The sequence below is a fragment of the Pituophis catenifer genome, unplaced genomic scaffold (genome assembly GCF_029215685.1).
Source record: "Pituophis catenifer annectens isolate HBS135680 unplaced genomic scaffold, rPitCat1.0.hap2 SCAF_16, whole genome shotgun sequence".
NCBI lineage: Eukaryota > Metazoa > Chordata > Lepidosauria > Squamata > Colubridae > Pituophis > Pituophis catenifer.
In genome coordinates this window covers 3850909-3875239 of record NW_027256896.1, presented here as the reverse complement: position 1 = coordinate 3875239, position 24331 = coordinate 3850909, and the positions used below count along the sequence as shown (strand labels likewise).

Below are 24331 nucleotides of genomic sequence, written 5' to 3'. Positions count from 1 at the left end.
ACCCAGGCCAACTCACTGTGGGAAACTCTCTGCGGAATAATTCAACAATTCAATTTAATTATTTAAAATTATTTAAAGATTATTTTGGTTTTTTTACCATTCACATTTCATTTTGTCCTTCCTTTGGCATCCTTTCTTTAATGATGATATTCCACCATTTCTTCAGTATTAGTCTAACTCTTGTTCCATGGCAAATTGTCCCATGGCAAGTTGGCCATGGTGAGTTGGCTATGATGAGTTGGCCATGGCGAGTTGGCCATGGCGAGTTGGCCATGGCAAGTTGGCCATGATGAGTTGGCCATGATGAGTTGGCCATGATGAGTTGGCCATGGCAAGTTGGCCATGATGGCTTGGCCATGGCGAATTGGTCATGATGAGTTGGCCATGGTGAGTTGACCATGATGAGTTGGCCATGGCAAGTTGGCCATGATGAGTTGGCCATGATCAGTTGGCTGTGGCGAGTTGGCCATGATGAGTTAGCCATGGCGAGTTGGCCATGATGAGTTGGCCGTGGCGAGTTGGTTATGATGAGTTGGCCGTGGCAAGATGACTGCAGCAACTTGTCCTAGACCCCAGGACATGTCTACCTGGAAGAGGCTTTCCTGTCCTCTAAAGTCCTTTGAGATACTTGCTTAATTCCTCCTGGGGTTTCCACAGCCTGAGGTCAGAAAGTCAGGATGGTGACTACAATGGTGTGTTTGAAGCTCTGCTTGCTTTTTATGTGTCCTACGTGCTTCAATCATAGTTGTGGCCACCATCTTGACTTTTTGACGACATCCTGTGTGTGGACAACTCTGATTCACCCTGGAGAGGAGCTGCTGTTTTCCCAGGTGGAACACCCAGCATCTTCTTCTGGCCTTCAGAACGGGAAGGACCAAAATCAAGGTGGGGATTTTTTTTGCATTATTGGAAGATGAAGGTGTCAAAAAAAGTCCATAGAGGCTTAAGACCCCCCACTTCAGGTTTGCAAAATTCCTTTTTTGAATTAGGTCCCAGTCCCTTCCAGATTCAAAGTGTGCCCCCCCCCAATAGACAACCCAATACCTAAGATGCCAAATTTATACTCTGCTTCTTTCAAGCAGGGGCCTCCAACCTTGGCAACTTTAAGGCGTGTGGACTTCAACTCCCAGAATTGGCTGGCTGGGGAATTCTGGGAGTTGAAGTCCACACGTCTTAAAATTTTCTTAAAATTGCTAAGGTTGGAGATCCCTGTTTTAGAGGAGGACATTTTGGCCTGCAGATCCTTCTTGTATTTTAATTCTCTTTCCGTCTGTTAATCACAGAGCCTCTCGAGTGTGCATTTTATGTTTCAGTAAATAAAATAAAGACCCATTTGGCTCCCCCCCAAGCCTGTTGTTTTTCTCTTCCTTTTGATGTTTACTAGCACACAGATGGCTCCAAACTGTCAAACTGAAAAGCTGTTACAACCGGTCCCATAAATACGTTGCCGTAAGAAGAATCCTGACAAAGATGTCTGCATAAAAACTGATTTGCTTCTCATATACAAAATTTGCCTCTCATATACATATACAGAACAACATAGTTGGAAGGGACCTTAATCCAATCATCTACCCAAGAAGGAGACTCTACTACACCATTCTGGATAAATAGCTGTCCAGACATAGAACCCAGAACATAGAATAATAGAATTGGAAGGGACTTTGGAAGTCTTCTAGTCCACCCACCCTCCACCATTTCAGACAAATGGATGTCCAGTCTCTTCTTCAAAGCCTCCAGTGATGGAGCACCTACAACTTCTGAAGACAAGCTGTTCCACGGATTAATTGTTCTCGCTCTAAAGGAAGTATCTCCTTAATTCCAGGCTGCTTCTCTCCTTGGTTAGTTTCCAGCCATTGTTTTTCATCTCGCCTTTTGGTGTTTTGCAAAATAGTTTGACACACACACACGCTCTCATCTTTTGTCATTTGTCGAATGATGGAGGGATTCAAGCCAGCTTCTCTTGCCCGGCTTGGCATTAGCCAGAGTTGACAAACTCTGCTGCATCAACTGGGGGCGTTTGGAACCCAAAGATCTTAAAACAGATCCAAAGATAAGTCCCTTCCAAGATGAGTGGGTGACTCCAGGGCCACAACTCTGCAGATCTTGGGGTTGCCTATAAAAGATGGGCTCCCTGCAGTATTTTCATGGTGGCGCAGTGGTTAGATTGCAGTACTGCAGGCTACTTCTGCTGACTGCCAGCTGCCTGCAATTTGCCAGGTCGAATCTCACCAGGCTCAAGGTTAACTCAGCCTTCCAGCCTTCCGAGGCGGGTAAAATGAGGACCCAGATTGTTGGAGGCAAGAGGCTGACTCTGTAAATCGCTTAGAGGGGGCTGTAAATCTCTATGAAGTGGTATATAAGTCTAAGTGCTAGTGCTATTTTCCTTCCTTCCTTCCTTCCTTCCTTCCTTCCTTCCTTCCTTCCTTCCTTCCTTCCTTCCTTCCCTCGTTCCATGGTGTGCAGTGGTTAGAATGCAGTATTGCAGGCTGACTCTGCTCACTGCCAGCAGTTCGATCCTGACAGGCTCAAGGTTGACTCAGCCTTCCATCCTTCCGAGGTCGATAAAAGGAGGACCCAGATTGTTGGGGACAATATGCTGACTCTGTAAACTGCTTAGAGAGGGCTGTAAAAGCATTATGAAGCGGTATATAAGTCTAAGTGCTATTCTATGGCCCTTCCTTCCTTCCTTCCTTCCTTCCTTCCTTCCTTCCTTGCTTCCTTCCTTCCTAATGGTTAGAATGCAGTATAGAAGGCTGACTCTACCCACTGCCAGCAGTTCAATCCTTACCAGGCTCAAGGTTGACTCAGCCTTCCAGCCTTCCGTGGTGGGTAAAATGAGGACCCAAATTGTTGGGGGGAGGGCAATGTTCTGTAAAGCGGTATATAAGTATAAATGCTATTTTTCTTCTTCCCAGATTCGTTTCCAGCTCTGGGATTACTCAGTGGCCTCCCATCCCAATACTAACTAGCTCAGCCTAGGTTTGCGAGGTGATGCCCTCCTGCCCACGCACAGGAATTTGCATTCAGGAGGGAGCCAAGGCCACACAGGTCCTTACGGAGAGGTCTTTTGGGGCTTTAGCAAACGTTCTCGTTTCTTACAAGAGTGCTCGAAGGGCAGTGCATAGGTGTGGAACTTGTGGGTGGTTCACAGGTGCTGTGAAATCAGAAAGCCAGACACAAAGGCACCACCTGCCAATTCCCGGTGCAATAATGCTGAAGTACAAGAAACAAGAATGATAAAAGAGATAAGCAGGACCAAGCCTCCCTTTCCAGCCTGTGGGGGCATCGGGCTGTATTTGTGCTGTTTTCAAGAAAAGTCTGGAAGATTTATTCATCTAGAATGGCATTAAGGCAGGGGTGGGATTGAAAAATTTTAGCAACCAGTTCTCTGCCCAGTTGCTGGGTGGGCGTGGCCATGGGGGCGTGGCCTAGTCGGCTTCCTGCACCATGGCGTGGGGGGAGTTTTCGCCCTCCCCAGGCTCCGGAGGCTATCCTCAAGCCTCCGGAAGGGCAAAAACGGCCTCCCCCAGGCTCTAGAGGCCTTCCGGAGGCCGGACATGGGCCTGTTTCCAGACTTCCGGTACTTCATGTAGGCCTGTTTTTCACCCTCCCGGAGCCTCCGCGGGGGCCCTTCATTTTCCTGGTATCCAAAACGGGCCACAGTAGTTGCAAGGATTAGCTGATCCCACCCATCCTGGGAGGGGCAGGGTGGGCGGGATCAGCCAGTCCTTGCAACTACCGGTTCGGCGAACCAGATTAAAATTAACATCCGGTTCCCCCGAACCGTTCCGAACCGGCTGAATTCCACCCCTGCATTAAGGGTTTCTGTAGGGGACTAGCATGTGCTGGCTGAGGAATTCTGGGAGTTGAAGTCCCCAAGTCATAAAGTTGCCAAGGTTGCAGACCCCTGGACTAGAAGACCTCCAAGGTCCCTTCTAACTCTAGGATTCTAGGCTATTCGGTAGCCAGTTTCAATTACTTTTTAGTAATATCAAGGCTCACATTACAGGTGGCCCTCGACCTACGACCACAATTAAGCCCAAACGTTTTGTTGCTAAACGAGATCATTATCAAGTGAATTTTGTCCCATTTTACGACCTCTCTTGACACTGTTGCGAAGCGAATCTGGCAGCAAAGGGGATCACATGATCTTGGGACCCTGTTGCAACCGTCCTAAATATGACTCAGTGGCCAAGCGTCTGAATCTGGATCACTCTGCAATGGTCGTAAGAGTGAATAAGGGTCGTAAGTCCCTTTTCTCAGTGCCGTTGTAACTTTGAACAATCACTAAATGAACTGTTAAGTCAAGGATTACCTGACCTTGTTTAGACATACAAAACAAGGGGAGAGAACCACTTTGGAGCTTCTGCCTTGGGCAATTTTTCATCCCAGGGAAAAGAAGGATTCAAGCAGGGGAGGAGCCCTCCTCCCTGCAGACCCTTCCATGTGGGCCCCTTTGGCTAGAGAAGAGCTTCTTGCCTTCGGAAGTTGTGGGAGCTTCATCACTGGAGGCTTTCAAGAAGAGACTGGACTGTCATTTGTCAGAAATGGCGTAGGGTCTCCTGCTTGGGCAGGGGGTTGGACTAGATTTTAATTTAATTTAATTTAATTTCCAATTTATATACCGCCCTTCTCCCTGAGGACTCAGGGCGGTGTACAGCCAAGATAAAAAACATAGAATACAAATATTAAAACATTTAAAATATATATAAATTTTGGCCCGAAGTTAAGAATCACAAACTAATTAAAAGAATTTAAAAATTTGTTCTAAGCCAACCCGGCTTGCTGAAAAAGATAGGTTTTCAGGGAACGACAGAAGGCATTGAGGTCATGGATTCTTCTTATCTCCGGGGGCAACTGATTCCAGAGGGTGGGAGCCCCCACAGAGAAGGCCCTCCCCCTGTGGGCCACCAGCCTACATTGTTTGGCTGATGGCACCCTGAGGAGGCCCTCTCTGTGGGAGCGCACGGGTCGATGGGAGGTCATCGGTAGCAGCAGGCGGTCTCGGAGATAGCTAGGCCCTATGCCATGGAGCGCTTTAAAGGTGATAACCAACACCTTGAAGCGCACCCGGAAGACCACCGGGAGCCAGTGCAGCTCGCGCAGGAGCGGTGTTACATGGGAGCGCCATGTTGCTCCCATCGCTACCCGCGCTGCTGCATTCTGGACCAGCTGGAGCCTCCGGGTGCTCTTCAAGGGGAGCCCCATGTAGAGAGCATTGCAGTAGTCAAGGCGAGATGACCTACAAGGTCCCTTCCAACTCTGTTTATCTAATAATCGAATCTCGGGCTGCCTCCCACCTCCTCGTAATCGTTCTCAGGCACCAGGAAGTCATCCACCAGGGTGATGCGATGGCCCAGCTGCTCGCTCAGCGCATCCAGGAAGCGGTCTGTATCCCGGCTGCGTGGCGGCCGCGAGAATGTGAAGAGCTTCCTCCGGCGAGACAGGGGACTCAGCTTAGGTGACAAGGCCGGGCTGCTGTCCAGGCTGACGTAGGGGTTTGAGTCTGTGCTGCAGGGGGAAGGGAGGCCACCAGGCGAGTGGTAATAGCAAGGCTGCAGGGCAGGATCATTCTGCCAGGAAATAGTCAATCCTGATTTTCGGGTACCTGCAGAAAATACAGAAAGAGACACGCAGCCATCTGCAGCACATATGCCAACTTTTGCCCCGGGCATTTTGGTCTCTACCAACCACGGATGTTATTCAGTCAGAAAGATTCTGGTTGCACCTTTTCAGAATAACACGTTTTATTAAAATTTGCTGCAGGGTGTCGGTTGGAAAAAGGTGCTACCAGATTCCTTCTGATTTTTTTTTACCACCATGTAAAGGTTCCCCTCGCATATATGTGCTAGTCATTCCCGACTCTAGGGGATGGTGCTCATCTCCGTTTCAAAGCCGAAGAGCCAGCACTGTCCGAAGACGTCCCCGTGGTCATGTGGCCGGCATGACTCAACGCCAAAGACGCACGGAACGCTGTTACCTTCCCACCAAAGGTAGTCTCTATTTTTCTACTTGCATTTTTTACATACTTTTGAACTGCTAGGTTGGCAGAAGCTGGGACGAGTAACGGGAACTCACCCCGTTACGGGGCAGTAGGGATTCAAACCGCTGAACTGCCGACCTTTTGATCGACAAGTCTTACCCACTGGGCCACTGCGTCCCATAATTTACCATCATAAACTGACACAAATCTTCCTCACACCACCAGACCCCACTGAGGCACCTTGAGGAATCTAAAATTCTTCCACACAGAACACAAAAGTGAATTTCATTTGCTTGAAACAAAAGTCCAAGGGCTGAAAATGAGGCATATTCATCTTTCACTTAAGAGAAGAAAAGAAGAAATATCAGAATATTAACTGCTATTGAATTGACATTAGCCAGTTTGGAGAATTAAATCCCACAGATAGTGTGAGGTGCCCGATGCATTTCTGAGGAAATGGGGGGAAGAGAAAAATCATTTGAAATGATTTCCAAATGACCAACTTTGTTTTCAAATACAATTTGATATTCAGTTGGGGAAGGGGATAATGGAAAGAGATGTCATTTCTTTACGACTTTCAGTGTTACCTTTTTTGGGGGGGGGAAGGATAGTTCTTTTTTTTTTTTAATTGAAAAAGTTTTACAAGTACAAATTTTCCCATTTTCCCTCCCTAACCCTCCCTAGCCCTCCCCTCCTCCCATGACTTCCCCAAGGTGAAATCCAAATCCACATCATATTATATCATACTTTACCACCCATCTATTCTACCCCCTGTGTACTATACATTTCTACATGACATTAAACTATTCTACCCCCTATATACTATACATTTCTACACAACATTCAACTAAAAGCTATCTAGTACTTCCTAGTTTGATATTTATTCTGCACATAATCTATCCATTTCTTCCACTCCCATGCATAGGTCTCTTGAGTCCGGTCTTTTAAGTATGCTGATATCTTCGCCATTTCTGCAAAACTGGCCATCTTCATAGTCCATTCTTCAATAGTAGGCAAAACATCCCTTTTCCAATATTGACCAATCAGTAACCTAGCTGCTGTCACCATATACAATATCAATTTTGTTTCACCCGTTGAAAAACCCTTAACTATGCCCAATAAAAACAATTGAGGAGAAAATTGGAGTTTTTTCTTCAGAACATTTTGCATAACCCACCAAATTTTTATCCAGAATGCCTTCGCTTTCTTGCAAGTCCACCATATATGATAATATGTAGCATCTAAACAATCACATCTCCAACATTTTGGTTGAACATTAGGATACATGCACGACAATTTCTTAGGATCTAAATGCCACCTATAAAACATTTTATAAAAATTTTCCCTCAAGTTCTGTGACTGCGTAAATTTAACATTCTGAACCCATATTTTTTCCCACGTTTCCATCATAACTGGTTCTGCAAAGTTTTGCGCCCATTTTATCATACAAGGATAGTTCTTATTGTCTGCCAGGTGAGCCTCAACACCACATTTATGATGAACATGTTTGCATTTAATTGAATTTTAAAGACAGTCATTCTATAAAATAGCATGTCAACTTGCAAAGCATCCCTGGCCTGCTCTCGCATTGCCATAGGCAAAGGGGGATGGGAAACTGATAAAGCAGCACGGCAGCCAAAAAACGAAAGCACATTCCAGACATATCACTTTCAAGGCTGTCTCCTGGGGTTACCCACAGTGGCCGGAGAGGAGTGATCTCTACAACCCGTGAAATTGCTCCATTGGCAAATGTGATTGATGACACACCCTGGGGGGGCGGGAGAAACAGGGTCATGATTGGGGCATAAGTTACGTGGGGTCAGAGTTGGCTTTACTTGGATATGTGCCGACATGAAGTTTCTAATAAATAACTGGATTTCTTTTGAAGCTTGGCTTAAGGCTCATGATTTAATTTAGGGCATCCGTCGGAACCCTGACATAGCATTTATTTGGACTTTACAGCATTATGAAGTCAATTTGGTTGCAAGTTCCCTCACTTCTGATCTTGAACCTCAACCAACCAGAGAGAAAAGCTCCGGTTTTGCCTAACAAATTCCAAATCCAATTCCATCCCAAATAAATCCCCAAAAGTTGTCTCCTGTATCCACAAGACCGGAGGAGTTACCTGCAGGTTCTGAAGCCAGAGATGATGTCCGGCACACAGGCAGGTGGCCCAACTTCCCTCCAAAACCAGCTGTCAGGCGACTTTCCAGCTCAGCATAGACTGCCGACATCTGCAAGCGGAAGGAAGGAAGGGAGCCATGTGTCGCACCCACTTCGCTGCTGACTCTTCTCCCCCACCCCACACCCTACCGCAGCCCACGTCTTAGGCTGGGCCCTCAAGAGTGTGGCTCTCACCATTTGGGGGTTGGGGGTCTCTGGAAGAGAGGTTCCATCACCTGCTTGGCGTTCTCCAGGAGCTAAACGGCTGGGCATCTCAGCGGCTTCAATGGAACCTGTGGAAAAAACAGGGGATTCTTGCAGGGATAGGGGTAACAGGTCCCCGGAGCTCCATCTGGAGCAGGGGTCTCCAACCTTGTCAACTTGAAGCCTGGAGGACCTCAACTTCCAGAATTCCCCAGCCAGCTTCAAGTTGACAAGGTTGGAGACCCCTGGTCTGGAGGGTCTTCAAGATTGATGGTTTGCGTCTTCTTCTGCTTAAAGCAGAAACGTCCTGGATCCAGAGCTCTGTCGGGCTTCCAGGGAGCTCTCACCCTTCGAGCCCCAGAATTGTTCCTGGGGCTCCTTGGGAGCTCTACCTATGCCCGTCTGCTCTCTTCCTCCCCTTTTCCTGGGGAGAAAGTTTCCGAGCCGCTAGACAGCTGATTTGCGCTGTTCTAGCGGCTTTACGAGATCGCGGGGCTGGCGCTCCAGAGAAGAGCGTCTTCGGCACCTGCGGTGCCACCGGAAGTCCTGCTGTGTCACGTGATTTCCCCTTTTGCAACCGTCTCACAAGCAAAATCAATGGGGAAGCCAGATTCACTGAACAGTGAATCTGAATCAACTGTAGTGATTCACTTCAACAGCCGTAGCAAGAAAGGTCGTAAAATGGGGCGAAACTCGCTTAACAAATGTCTCATTTAACAACAGAAATTTTGGAAACAGAAATTGTGGCTGTAAATTGAGGGCTTCAGATGTCCTTCATCTGAATTTATTGGAGTTTTTTATTGGCAATGTTTGCTATTGGGGGTGGGGAGGTAATTCTTGACAAAGGATATTTGGGGGTGTAGCTGATATTGTTGAGGGCTTCCATGGGTCTAGGAAGCCGTCTCTAGATTTAGTAAATAATGAAGAAAAGTAATACAGGTAGTCCTTGATTTATGACCATAACTGAGCCCAAAATTTAAGTTGCTAAGTGAGACAATGGTGGTAAGTGTGGAAAACGGTCACAAGCCACTTTTTTCAGTAGCGTCGTAACTTTGAACGGTCACTAAATGAACTGTTGTAAGTCGAGGACTACTTGTAATAAGCAGTCATGGGGGTGGAGCAGAGCAAAGGCCCATTCTGGGTGGGAACAAAGCCGTGATCCAGAGGAGGAAGCAAAGGGATCAGTATGGCCACGATAGGATTCTTTGCAATTGGTCATTTGGCTCAGAGACTCGGTCTGAAGCCGGTGTTTTCTCGGCATGAGTCAGAGCTGGAGAGAGCCAAGGCAGGACACAGGAACCATCAAATCGGAATCCGGAATTGGAACAAATCTGTTCTGGAGCAGAGCTGGCAGCAGACTCAGACAGTGAGGAGGTTGGGGAGGAACATGGGCCAGTTCTGGAGTCTGGGGAGGGCTCTGAGGAGTGCTCTGCGTCGGAGGCAGAGATGGGGCCAGGGCTGTCCGACAGTTATCAGCTGCCTTCGGAGTCAGACATCAGTGGGGCAGAAGAACAGCTGGAGCCTCTTCCCGAGGTGCGCATGCACAGAGCTGCCAGGAGAAGGGAACAGCTAAGGAACAAGGGCCGACTCAGGAGTAAAGCCACAGGTGGATGGTGAATAGCCCCTCCCATAGGGAATAAAGAGGAGTGAAGGGGAGGGGAGTTTGCAGGAGACGATTAGTTCAATTCATGAGGGTGAAGATCTGTTCCTGACTTCTTGCCAAATAATTGTTGCTGCTACAGCCTGGCGTTTGGAAGATATTGGCCTGGCAACTCTCCAAGCCTGATAAAGGTCTGTAGTTGTGAAATCTCATGAAAGACTGTTTGCCGGAAAGACTTTGCTGGAGAGGAATTCCCTTTAACCTAAATAAAAGAGGTTTTATCGGGACGAGGAGTCGTCTTGGGAGGCCTAGGTCAGAACAAAATCTCTGTGATTTTTCTTTCCCAACCCCCTACTCATTGAGGCAAATCCGGAGCCTCTCCTGAGTAATCTGTTGATTGCTCGGATTAAGGAAGAGGAGGAAAAGTGGGGACCAGTGCGTGAGAAAATCCAGGTGGCCCAGTGAAAGTTCCAGATGTTCTCACAAAGACCAGCGGCACGCAGCTGTTAAGCCACTCGAGATATTGTAGATACAATCTGTGCAATCACCAAATTTGTAGAGGAGGGGGACACAGCCAGCTCTTCAGTCATTGCAAGGCATTTGAAGACCCTACTACTAAGCAGGTATATACAAAAGTACGAAGGCTATTGCTTAACGCATTATAAGCCGCCCTGAGTCTCTGGAAAAGGGCGGCATATAAATCGAACCAATAAATAAACCAATAAATAAACACTATTGTTGTGCTGGCATTGCATTTGACCAACGTTTCCTCCCAAACCTCTATCTACAGAGAGGGCATATGGTCCCCCTCCCCTACCTCTGGAAGTGGGGGGGCAAAGCAAACAGAGGTGAGAGAGAGTTGCTGGACAAAGGAGGGGAAATAAGCCAAAGACCATCACTGCCCCAGCCCCACAACCTACCCCGGGCTTCAATGTCCTTGGGGCTATGGCTACGCAGACTCTTCCGACTCCCTGGGCCAGTCCGTAGGGAACTCCGTGGCTGCTCTTCTACTTCGGATTCAGCAACAGCTGGGAAGAATAAGCCAGGATCTTTGCTTTAGACACCCATCAAAATTACAGATTAACAGACTTGGAAGGGACCTTGGAAGTCATCTAGTCTAACACCCCACCCAAGCAGGAGACCCTACACCATGCCTGACAAATGTCACTCCAATCTCTTCTTGAAAGCCTCCAGTGATGAAGCTCCCACAACTTCCGACGGCAAATAAAAAGGAGTCGATGTATTTCAAGACATGGGAAAAATTTTATGATTGGTTAGAAAGGAAATACGAATAAGGGTATAGAGATAAAATCGACAGACAATAGATGGGAGAAAACAATTAGAAAAATAGATACCCAGATGATGTCAAGTAAAAGGAGAAAGGGAGGGAGGGTAAAAGGGGAAAAAAGTGAGATATTATAAAAATGTACGCAAATGATGAAATAAAAATAAATAATAATTGAAGAAGAAATTGAAATGAGAATAAAGATAATTAAAAAACTGGGGCTGCTCGAATACCACTTTAGATTGAACTGAAAAGGGAAACAACAGGAGAGAGGGGAAGGAGTAGAGAGAGAGGAAGGGAAAAGAGAGGAGAGGAGAGGAGAAAGAAGAAAGGGAAAAGGAGAGGAAGAAAAGGGAGGGGAAAGAGGAGTAGAGGAGAAGGTTAGAAGGGGAGAAGAAGAGAGGAGTGGGGGAAGAGAAAGGGAAATAGGAAAGAGAAGGAGAGAAAGAACGAAGGAAGTAGGAGAAGAGAGAGGAAGGAAGAGAAGGGGAGGAGGAGAAGAAGAAAAGTTGGAGTAAAGGTAAAAGGTAAAAGAGCAGCCCCGAAAAAGTAAAAATTAAAAATAAAAGTTAAAAGATAAGAATGAAAAATGATGGATAAATGACTTTACACGTAAATGTGTTTATGAGAAATAAAAATAAAAAACAAAAAAAAATTTTTTGCCCCTCCTTTGAAATCCTTTCTTTTATGGTTTGATGCCACTATTGCTTCGATATTAGTGTAACTCTTGTCTCGTGGCGAGTCGGCTGTGGTGAGTTGACCATAGCAAGTTGGCTGCTCCTCTCCTTCCTCCATAGATACATGCCTCTTACATACATACTGTACATGCATACATGCACATGTACCTCTTCTCACCCACTCCCCACATACCCTCTCCTCCTCCCGGGCATCTGGGCTGCTCTCTGGCTTAATAATAATCTCCTTGGAAGCAACACAGGCGTTCGCCTGTAAATAACAACTCCCAAGCTGAAGATTAAAACCTTTCATTCTAATTTTACTCTGATGAGATGAATGCCCACAATCCCTGAAAACATGCAGCTGGCCCTGAGGTTGCCATGGCAACTCAAGGAAATACCCTGCGCGAAGAAGTAGGTGCGAGTCGTTCACGGCAGAGCCCGGGTGATGCGCTAATAGCCTCCTGCCAGGCCGCCTGGTTGCCTTGGCAGCCGCTCTCTTCGGGGCCTGCATGGATCCTGCAGAGACCCAGGAGAGCAGAAGCAGCCGACGGGGCCCTGGCGCATCTCCCACCGACTCCCAGGATGGGGCTCTCGGCCTGTGACGAGGATCTGAAACTCCTGAGTGGGCAAAGGCGCCTGGTCCCCTCCATTCCCTCCTCCGGCTCTTTCCCAGGGTCTGCCCAGCTTCTGAAGGCTTCTTGGGATTTATAACCTGCACCTGGGAAACTCGACCAAACATGTTTCGAGGAGAATAGGCGGCTGGCTTTTGGCAACAGCTTTTGGTTCTTCCCGTATCTGGGTCTCATTGGGCAAATAAAAGGCCCACGAGCCAGGCTGGGTCCCCCAGCAAAGAATTTGTTATGATTTTTTTCCTAGCGGGAGGAAAGAGCAGCTCAACACCAGGCAACATCAAAGGTCAACAATGGCATTAAACCCCTTGAGCAGAAGAACATTTGCTGAGGAGGTGACTTTGCTCCCCTCTCCAAGAGTTTTCCTTCTGCTCCTCTTTCTCCCCTTTTATTCCCAGGCTGCTCCCTAAAACCTTTTCTCTGGAGCTCCTCATTGCCTCTTCTAAGCCTAAAACACCCCCTCAGCCTACATCAGTGGTGGGTTTCAAAATTTTTTTTACTACCGGTTCTGTGGGTGTGGCTTGGTGGATGTGACATGGCTTGGTGGGCGTGGCTTGGTGGGCATGGCAGGGGAAGGATACTGTAAAATCTCCATTCCCACCCCACTCCACAGGAAGGATACTGTAAAATCTCCATTCCCACCCCACTCCACAGGAAGGATACTGAAAATCCCCATTCCCTCCCAGCTGGGATTTGGGAGGTAGAGAATAGATGGGGGCGGGGTCAGCTAGAGGTGGTATTTACCAGTTCTCTGGACTACTCAAAATTTCCGCTACCAGTTCTCCAGAACTGGTCAGAACCTGCTGAAACCCACCTCTGGCCTACATACATACATATATCCTACATACTACATACATGTAATAGGGCTGTATTGTTACTGTTATCCTTCTCATCTTTCCTATTACCTATTCCTTTAGCATCTTATCGCTATCGCTTTGTTTGTCTCTTGTGATTTAGGTTGATTGCTTTTATTTAATCTCCTATGACTGTCACTCAGTGTTGTATCCTATAATTTATGACTGTATTATGATTATGATCATGATTTATCACATTGCTTGTATGTACACTGAGAGCTTCTGCACTGGAGACAAATTCCTTGTGGATGTCCAATCACACTTGGCCAATAAGGATAGAGCAGAGCAGAGCAGAGCAGAGCAGAGCAGAGCAGAGCAGAGCAGAGCAGAGCAGAGTACAGTACAATACAATACAATACAATACAATACAATACAATACAATACAATACAATACAATACAATACAATACAATACAATACAATACAATACGGGTTAGGGTTAGGGTTAGGGTTAGGGTTAGAATAAGCTGGAAGGGACCTTAGAGGTCTTCTAGTCCAGTCCCCTGACTGGACTGAAGCTGAAGCAGGAGAACCTATACTATTTCAGATAAGTGACTGTCTAAATTCTATTCTGTTCCGTACCGTTCCATTATTCTATTTCTATTTCTAGCCCAACAATGTCTTTCAAGTCCTGGTCAGAATCTTTTCTGTACCATTAGTGGGGCAGCTCTTCATGAGCCTCTGAGCACCCAATCTGGGACACGCTCTCTTTGGCTGCAGCAGGAGGCAGGGGGTAGGTGGGCTAATATTATGCCTCCTCTCCTCATGGGATCAACTTCAAAAGGCCCACCAGTCCAGACTTCCTCAGCTGGGGAGCCTTGGTGCTTTCTGAGCTTAGTTGCTGGCTTGCAGACATATCGTTACCCTGCTAAGTAACATCTTCAGTGCTAGAAGAGAGTGAGGCTCTCACTGAAGATGTTATCTAACCAGGTAACAAAACGTCTACAAGCAAACAACTCAGAGAGCACCAAGGACTCCATAATTCAACCCTGAGTTGGAGAGATTGTCTTCTACTGGTACTTCCTCAACCTCCTACTCTCCACATAAGTTAGAACTACAATTCCCATCTGCTATGATGCTGGAAGTATGGAGCTTTGGTGTTAGCCTCAGGTGTAAAATGTTATTATGAGATGGTTTTCACTTATCTGAAATGGTATAGGTTCTCCTGCTTGAGCATAATCAAACAATGGAACAGAAGTTGCCTTCGGAAGCTGTGGGAGCTTCATCACTTGAGACTTTCAAGAAAAGATTGGACTAACATTTGTCAGAAATGGTGTAGGGTCTCCTGCTTGAGCGGAGGATTGGACTAGATGACCTATAAGGTCCCTTCCAACTCTGTTAATTTGTTATGTAGCAGGGGGCTGGACTAGAAGACCTCCAGCTCATTCTATTCTATTCTATTTTATGATTTATGTTCTATGACTGATCATTTTCTTGTTTGTATGTACACAGAGAGCTTCTGCACCGGAGACAAATTCCTTGTGTGTCCAATCACATTTGCCCAATAAAGAATATTCCTATTTCTATTAGGAAATATTTCTGTCTTTTACTTTTGGAAATTAAGGCATCTGGTTTTCTGAAAATACCTCCAGGTTATTCTTCCTGCCTCTCTTCCTGCCCCACTTCTACCATCCAGAACATTTGTAACAGCTCTTTTTAGCAAACTGCTAATGGTTCCTGAGCCGTTCCTTGGAAAGTTTCCCTTACTCTCCTTTCCAAAAACCATCTGTGCACACCTACCTTTTTAAACTGTGTGTAATATTTTGTTGTTAGTTCATAGAATATCGACAGACACACACATGTTTTTTCACTGTAGGAGGTTAGCACCCACCCCTCTCCTAGAAGAATGAAAAATTCTAGGAAATATTAAAAAGGCAAATATTATACCTCCCCGGATGAGAAAAGGAGAAACACGCTCTTGGAAAGCAGTCTCCACCTTTGTTAATAGCCCCAGAAAGACTGGTGCCATCCTATCTACAGGACAAAAAGCTGGGCCAGCTTATCTACAACACAAAAAACCTTCACTCTCAGGACATAATAGGATTAGCCCTCTACCCATCTCATCACATGGCACCTGGGAAGATTACATCACCCAGTGGGATTCAACCAGCAGGTTCTGACAGGTTCTGGAGAACCGGTAGCGGAAATTTTGAGGAGTTCGGAGAACTGGCAAATACCACCTCTGGCTGGCCCCACAGTGGGGAGGGAATGGGGATTTTGCAATATCCTTCCCCCAGGAATGGGGAGGGAATGGGGATTTTGCAGTATCCTTCCCCTGGAGTGGGATGGGAACGGAGATTTTGCAGTATCCTTCCCCTGCCACACTCAAGCCACGCTCACCAAGCCACACCATGCCCACAGAACCGGTAAGTAAAAAAAATTGGATTTCACCACTGAAAAAAACCATGTAGTCCTGTCCACCATTAAACCATCTTTGTTCAGTTCCAAGTGGGGAGAAAGACACTGGAAACATGGAAGCTGTTTGGAAAAATGGTTTAATGGTGGACAGGACAAATCTTCATACACAAACACACATTGCAATCCATATTTCATGCACTATGAGGATACTATGAGCTGCTGCTGGGCAGTCCAGAAGTGGCACCCGTGGGTGCAACTCACCAGCATCGGATGACTCAATTGCCAAGGACTTGTAGCCAAGGAACCTGGCGATCTTCTGCTGGCAGTGGGCCTGCTCCTCATAGGTTAGCAACTGGTAGATGAACTGCCAGATCACCTGCTTGGAGGGGGTGTCCAGGACAGGGTAGACATCCACAATCAAGGTGTCAATGTTCCTGAGAGGGCAAGGAAGGGAGCAAAGATTAATTTAGGGCAGAGAAGGCGGGGAAGAAAATCCCAGAGAAGATTACATGACCATTAGAGAAGAACCGGAAGGGGCCTGAGGACATGAATACAAATGGAAATCCCCAGACATCCACTGTTCAGCCTGGACACGCTGAATGGAGGAGAGACACCCCTACTCCAGCCACTCGACCCACTCTTGAATTGTGCTTCATGTTAGGAATTGTCCTTCACATTTTTCTACTGTTCCACAGGAATTTGCCTTCTTGTCAGTTACAATAATCAGGGCCAATTTAAAGAATTTGGGGGGGAGAGATACTGAAGGGAAATGGTAATAAGATCCTGATTGCTTATTTGTACCCTATGACTATCATGAAGTGTTATACCTTATGATTCTTGATGAATGTATCTTTTCTTTTATGTACACTGAGAGCATATGCATCAAAGACAAATTCCTTGTGTGTCTAATCACACTTGGCCAATAAAGAATTGTATTGTATTGTATTGTATTGTATTGTATTGTATTGTATTGTATTGTATTGTATTGTATTGTATTGTATTGTATTGTATTGTATTGTATTGTACTGTACTCTACTCTACTCTACTCTACTCTACTCTACTCTACTCTACTCTACTCTACTCTACTCTATTCTATCAGGGTATACTGAATAATACCAGAATATAATATACTGGAATACTAGACTAGATGATGCCCTGGTAGACTTACATGCTGTAAATATTTGTTTCCTGTAACACATACATATATACATATATATTGTGTCTTTGTAGTTATAACACAAATATGCCACATTAGACCCTTATATTTGTATTTCCTGCAACTAACTTCCTGCAAGGAAAATATGCTGTTATTAGGGTCTGTAATGTATCTGGCATTTGTCAAAACAGATGTTCCTGCCTTTTGATTAACCGTCTTTTCTCTTACCCTCATGCCCAGCACGTATCTCAGAGTGGAGAATTCCATTCTCTTCACACCAGGGGGCCAAATGGCCAATCAATACAATGACAGTTTTGGAAACCCCCCCCCCCCGGACTAATGATGGATCCCTGAAAACTAAGATGTGTTCAAAATGAAATGCTGGCAAAACTGAACGAAAGAGTCACCTTATGGGGTAAATGGGCAGCATAAAAATGTAATAAATGAATAAAAAATACATAAATAAACAAAATAGCTGGAAGAATTTTGGGTATCGGAGACACCCTGCAATAAGGGTTGGGGGCTCCCCATCTTTAGTTTTCCTCCCCTCCCACCAAATGTTATCTGCCACTCAATATCCACCAATCATGCTTTTCAAACGGGATGGAGAAGGGCTGGTGGCAAAAGTTGGCAGATGGCTGGACCAGGGGTTGCACGCAAGTGTTTTATTGTTTGCTTACTTCTTTATTGTTTAGTTAAGTTTAGTTATACTACAAAACTTGGCAGTGATTTATAGTAAAGCAAATTTATTTTACAAGGCAAACGTGAGTCATTAAAAACACAACATAGCTGGTTAAATAGCAAATGGTAATATGACAATGCCATAATTATTAAGAAAAATGTACAGTTAAAATCAATAGTTGAAATCCAAACTTCAGAACCTTTTAAAAAGTTGCTTTTTGTAGGCCTTTTCAAACGATAACAAAAAAGTCAGTGATCTCTTCGTGACAACAAAGAAGGCAAACTTTCTCAGATAATGGTACAGACTTGCCTAGTAGTGCAGAAATTAGACTAGATGTCCTCCAAGGTCCCGTCCAACTCTGTTATTCTATGTTCTACGTTCAATCTCTGGAAGAACAGATGTTCATAACGAAAGAGATGTCCTCTCTCTCCTGAGTCTAAACTGCACGGGGTTTTAAAGGTAAAAGTTTTAAAAAGTTTCCATATTTTGCCCGGAAGTGAATTGGCAGTCAGCATACCATATTTTTTGGAGTATAAGACACACCTTTTTTCCCCCTAAAAGGGGGTGAAAATTTAGGTGCACCCACTGGCCCCCACACTTTGGCCTCTGCCTCTCAGCAGTTACCTCCTTGCAGCAAGCAGCAAGAAGAAACAGCTCCTTTCAACTTCAGCACAACCTCATTAGCACAAGTTCATTGGATCGGCCTCCCGACTCTCAGCTGTTTTGCTCTCAGCTGTTTTGCATGGGCCTCTGCTGCTTGCTGCAAGGAGGTAAATTGCTGGAGCAGATTTTTTTTTCTTGTGCTAATCAAGTTATGCTGAAAACAAAAATGAAAGTAAAGCAGGCTATTTGCTATTTGCTATTTGCTGTTTGCTGCAAGGAGGCAAAATTGCTGGGAGGCAGATTTCTTTTTCTTGTTTTCCTCACCAAAAAAGGTAGGTGCATCTTATAGTCCGGTGCGTCTTATACTCCGAAAAATACGGTAATGCCTTACAACACAGAGGTAATATGGAGAAGTCTCTGTAGGCGTATCGATGGAAGCTGATAAAATTATGTCTGTGTAATACATGTGGAAATAATCTTGGGAGAGGGAGGAAGAGCTGCAGGCTAAATAACCATCATGCAAAATGTAGCTCAGTCCACAGATGGAAAAGAGGTATACAAGGAAGAATAGGCCTGGAAGGGACCTTGGAGGTCTTCTAGACCAGCCCCCTGCTCAAGCAGGAGAACCTATACCAGTGTAGGGTGTAGGAAGCATTTCAGAAGGGATCCTCCTTAGTTTTCCAGAGGGAAAAGGAAGAGAGATGAGCAGGGAGCTGGACTAAAAGACCTCCAAGGCCCCTTCCAGCTCTATTCTATTCTATTCTATTCTATTCTATTCTATTCTATTCTATTCTATTCTATTCTATTCTATTCTATTCTATTCTATTCTATTCTATTCCATTCCATTCCATTCCATTCCATTCCATTCCATTCCCATTCCCATTCCCATTCCACTCCACTCCACTCTCCACTCCACTATTCTATTCCACTCCACTCCACTCCATTCCACTATTCCATTCCATTCCATGCCACTATTCCATTCCATTCCATTGCATTGCATTCTATTCTATTCCAATAAAAATAGGGCTAGTCCTTGTCTGGACTGCCTCAAAGGCCTGGCAAGATGTGTAAAGGCAGCTCTCCAAACTCCTCCACTGTTTTGCATGGCAGTTCTCAACCGCGGCTCTTCTTCCTGTCTCCCAAGGCCATTCCCACATGATGCTTCACCCTGGCTGTGGCCTCAATCTTTGAAACTAAAGGGTTAGGCAAGCTTTTCACTTTATCTCCATGCCAGAGGAAAGCTTTGCTGAAGCTGATTCAGACATTCTTCTGTGACTGGAGACCAATCTCAGGGCTCCTGCCCTGAGCTCCTCAAGCCCCACAATTCCTCCCCAAAGCTGTGTGGGGCTCAGTCCAAATGCAGAGCCCAAGCAAGAAGGAGCACAAGGGAGCAGAACCTGGTGAACCTTTCACTGGGATAGACGGATGGAGTCCCCACCACTTTACCTGTGCTGGAAGAAGCTCTCCAGTGCTTTGCAGACTGTGTAGCGTTCTGCTGGTGTGAGCAGATGTTCCAGCTGCTGGTGGAAGGTCCTTCCCTGGATCTTGATGCTGGAGGGCAGGATCTCAGCGACCCACTGCAAAGAGGTGAGGGCTGAGGAGGAGCTGGGTGCTTCGGAGGACTCGCCATCTAGGCACAGGAAGCAAATCTCTCTTAAAACAGAAGACAAACCAAGTTCGCACTTAAATCTGTGGAGCCTATTGGTAGGATCTGATTTTTAAATCAGAATAAACGTGCGTCTTTGATTCTGTATGAAATATATGGAATGTTTCTTAAGAAATTGCAAAGGGAACCTTACTACTTCAGGTAGTCCTCGACTTACGACAGACTGCTTAGTGACCGTTCAAAGTTGCAACGGCACTGAAAAAAGTGATTTATGACCATTTTTCAGAGTTATGACTGTTGCAGCATCCCCATGGTCACCTGATTTACATTCGTTGATGCTCCAATATATCCCTCGGAGTATGCTGAAATATTCCATTATGCTGCGTCCTTAGAATGTTTCTCAGCTTTTCTTAAGCTTCATTTTTGGTCCAATTTTGTGATTGTTCTAACACTATTATGATCTCCCTTCCTTGTTCATCTAGTACACAGGTGTCAAACTCGCCATGACTCATTGCTGTCACGTGACATTTTGTGACGTTTTCCCCCTTTGCGGAGTTGGGGTGGGCATGGCCCGCGCATGATGCATCCGGCCCATGGGCTACCAGTTTGACACCCCTGATTAGTAAAAAAGCCCTTTTATTTTTCCCATGGGATCAAACCATCTTTCTTGAGCCCATATAAAGAAAATTGGGGCTAAGGACATGTAGGCTGTTCCATTTATATGCCAATAACAGTAATTGGCATGTTTGAAAACAGAACCTGTAAAGACATCCCCATTTTGTAACTTTGAAGCGGGAACAGAAGTTCAGCAGGAATCTCTAGCTGTGTGGCCTCATTCACCGGCTAAAGATGGTCGAACTATTCTGAAAATTCCTGGAGTTTTCAAAAGTCCCGAATACCCTGAACACGGGTTTTAGACTCTCCCAGGAACTAGATTCCAGAGCTATTAACTTTAAAGCTTAAGGAAGAGGAAAAGAACCATTTGTGGAAACAGGGCCAGGGGAAATAGCAATAGCAATAGCAATAGCACTTAGACTTATATACCACTTTACACTTTACAATGGGCTCTAAGCGGTTTACAGAGTCAGCACATTGCCCCCTACCATCTAGGTCCTCATTTTACCCACCTCAGAAGGATGGAAGGCTGAGTCAACCTTGAGCCTGGTGAGATTCGATCTGCCAAATTGCAGGCAGCCGGTAGTCAGCAGAAGTAGCCTGCAATACTGCACTCTAATCACTGCGCCACCACGGCTCTTATAAAGATGAAGATTATGACCAAGCCTTTGCTTACCACTGGAAAAGCTAACAATGCCTTCTTCAACCACAAGGGTGGGCATTGCCCCACTGCCTTGTAGCATGGACACCACCTTCTCATGGGAACAGTTCCTGCGGAACAGAACACAGGATCAATCGGGGACAGAAGAAGCACCAAGAGGGCCTGTAAGAACATCGGTGGGCTCTGCGTAGACAGGGGAGTCGTTGGCAAGAGTTGAAAAGATGTGTCCAAGCCAGCTCAGGGACAGAAGGACATCAAACCCCAGAGATAATTGTGGGGGAAAGCAAAGAAGCTGCTAATTCACCTCATATCCAGGCCATTCAGGAACAAGATTCTGTCGCCAGCTTTCAGGGATGCTTTCTCAGCTGGACTCCCTGCAAAGACAAAACAAACAATCAAACAAACCCACCACTCTTGGAGGACTCCATCCAGTGGTGGGATTAAGCTGGTTCGGGCCGGTTCAAGCAAACGGGTAGTTAAATTGCTGGCTGTCCTCTTCCCTCCCCTCCCCGCCCCTTCCAGGAGTCCCCACGCCCATGTTCACTCCCAGGAAGCTTCAGGGCGGCCTACTGTTGTGACCCAGGCCCACGTAGTTAATATTAAATGCAAAACAGTTCCAAAAAAAAAAAAACAGATTTTATTAAAACAGCTGAGAATTAACTCATTCTCAGTGTATTCTAAATGAAATGAAAGCAAAGTCCTTAAAACATCAGTCTTTAGTTTATCTCTGACCTTGGGATAATTAGGCAAACTGCCAAAAGCTTTTCTTGGCAACAGTTCAGGAACAGAAGAAATGAATACAGTGAAACAAGAACCAATTCTCTCAACGGTCGTTTTCCAGCAAAGAGGCCAAGAGCTATTGCTGGTCTTTTAAGCCTTATGGGAGGGGCCAATCATCTCTTGGCCCTACTCCCGAGTCGTCCTCTTTGCTTTAGCTGCTCCTGCCTTCTGGCAGCTCTTCTCATACGTGCACCAGGAACAGGCTCCTCCTGTTCCTCTTCCTCTCTACTGTCAGCCTCTGGAGACTCCAAAGTCCGCGCATCACTCCCTGATGGCCCTGGCCCCATCTCTGCCCCTGACACAGAGCCCTCATCTGGGCCTTCCCCAGCCTCCAGGACTGGCCCCTGTTCTCATCGCCTCATCGCTGCCCGACTCCACTGCCAGCTCTGCAGGCTGCTGGCCGACCACAACACCTACTAGGTCCAAAACGGGATGTAAGAGGGCAGCGCGTCCCACCCACCCCATGGCTTGTTTTTGCTCCCATGGGGGTGCAGGAGACCGAGTGCTGCCTGTCACACCCCCTGGCCACACCCACCATGGCCACTCCCACCCAGCCGGTCATTAGGGCAGAGAACCGGTTGTTAAATTATTTAAATCCCACCACTGACTCCAATGCTGCTCTATTTGCAGAATCTGCCAGGGTCACGAAGGCACATCTCTCCTTTTGGCTGATCCCTCCACTCCCAAGATTTTAGGTAATTCCAGCACCATTTTTTTTTTCTTGCACAAGATCCTGGAAGGGGCACCCTCACTAGCTATCAAACCAGACTTTGTACTGAGCTCCATCTGGTGACCAAATACAAATCTTTCATTGTTTGGAAATTGACTTGATGGTGTTAGACCCTACAGGATATCTCTACTTCCTATTATTCCATATTCTGCAAAAAAGAAAAAGAAAAGAAAAAAGTGCATCCTGTGAAGCCAGACTCCATTTTGTAACATTCTGAGGTAACAGAAACATCTAGGGTGGCTTTTATATCTTCTCTTGGGCTTTGCACTTGAGCTTCCTGTTCCTGTACAAGAACATGTATTCTATTGGCTGTTATCACACTCCCATGAGGCCATTTAAAAATCCTAGGAATTTGTCTAAGCTAAGCTTGGTTGAAGTTTGGGCTGATTAAATGAATCAGAATTGGGCAATTCCTATTGTGGCTGAAGGCTAACCCTACCTTTGTTCAGACCTTGCCGCAGGGAATTTGCTTATGAATAGAGCTAGCTATCTCTTTATCTCTTAAGTGCTGACAACTGCTGTGGGTTATTAAGGAAAATGGAGGCTGCTTTCCAAGAGCATGTTTCTCCATTTCTCATCCAGGGAAATATAATATTCTGCCTTTTTTAAAATATTTCTCAAAATATTTCATTCTTCTAGGAGAGGGGTGGGTGCTAACTTTCTACAATAGCATCAATGTGTCACCTCATCCTGTTTTTAATAAGACCTACATACACAGTCTGGTTTATTAAAGGATAGTGAGAACAGAACATGTACAGTCACAGAGAAGGAGACTTCTCCAATATTCATGCCCTGCTCAGATTGGGAAACAGCCCCAAAGTGGCGATACACTCTCACACCTAGGATGTTGGGAGATCTGGATGAGTCCACCAATTTTGCTCGTAAATTTCATGGCCCCTGACCTCATTCCCAGGCATGTGGTGGCCTGAGTCCAGAAGGATGAAACGGTCTCGCCTGAGAGGAATTTTTACTCTGGGTTCCCACCTAGTGCAAATATACACAATTTGAAGCCACCTGTAGCTACAAAAGTGGTCGTGGTAGGTAGTGTAGTTTTATTTGTGTATAGAGCAGGAAAAGGATGAAATTCGTAGATCATGATCAAATTATTTAATTAAAATGAACAAGATTTCACTTGGTTAACATTGAAATTGAATTAAATCACATTTTATTTTTGTTCTGGTTGCACCCATTCCCTTGCCCTGGCTGCATTTCCTTTGCAGAGGCTAGTAGATTAGGAGTACCCAGAAGAGGGGCCAGAAAAGTCAAAATAGTGGCCATCACCATGTAAATTAAGCTGTTCTTTCATTTGCTGGAGTGACCCCTGGATTTCATTCAAAGGACAAGCGCACCCCTAAAACATAGTTGCATGCTTTTGAAGAGGACACTTGGTCAAGTAGATGAAGAAGTAGGCAAAGAATTCGCAATCGGTGAAGAACCCAAAGGCATTTCTAAAATATCTGGACTGCAAGCGAAGTTTGGGCAACCTTGCCAGGTTTGCCTGAGAAATGGAAGTCTTCAGCAACAAATGAGAGTTCCTCTTACCAGGCAAGATGGACTCGATCCACACAGGGGCATGGCCACGTAACGTGAACCCGAAACTTCTGCTGCCCTTGTAGACACGGACGGTTCTGCGGAAGGAGAGCACATTGTAGTCCTTACATCAGACAGGGAATCCAAAAAGGAGCAGAGCAGGACTTTCTCTCCCCGTTCAGCTGTCTGCAGAGATCTCTGAACCCCTTCCCTGCC

At 45.8% G+C, this 24331-nt stretch overlaps 1 protein-coding gene across 1 annotated transcript in view; it reads right to left on the bottom strand.

Annotated features, from left to right (window-relative positions):
* The window catches only part of GRID2IP (Grid2 interacting protein), a 108825-nt gene that overhangs the window by 25726 nt on the left and 58768 nt on the right, over positions 1-24331 (bottom strand). The window contains 9 exon segments of the mRNA XM_070955144.1: positions 5301-5608; positions 8109-8217; positions 8342-8439; positions 10871-10978; positions 16014-16186; positions 19640-19823; positions 21091-21185; positions 21380-21449; positions 24128-24213. Of these exon segments, the coding sequence (XP_070811245.1) occupies positions 5301-5608; positions 8109-8217; positions 8342-8439; positions 10871-10978; positions 16014-16186; positions 19640-19823; positions 21091-21185; positions 21380-21449; positions 24128-24213 (1231 nt within the window).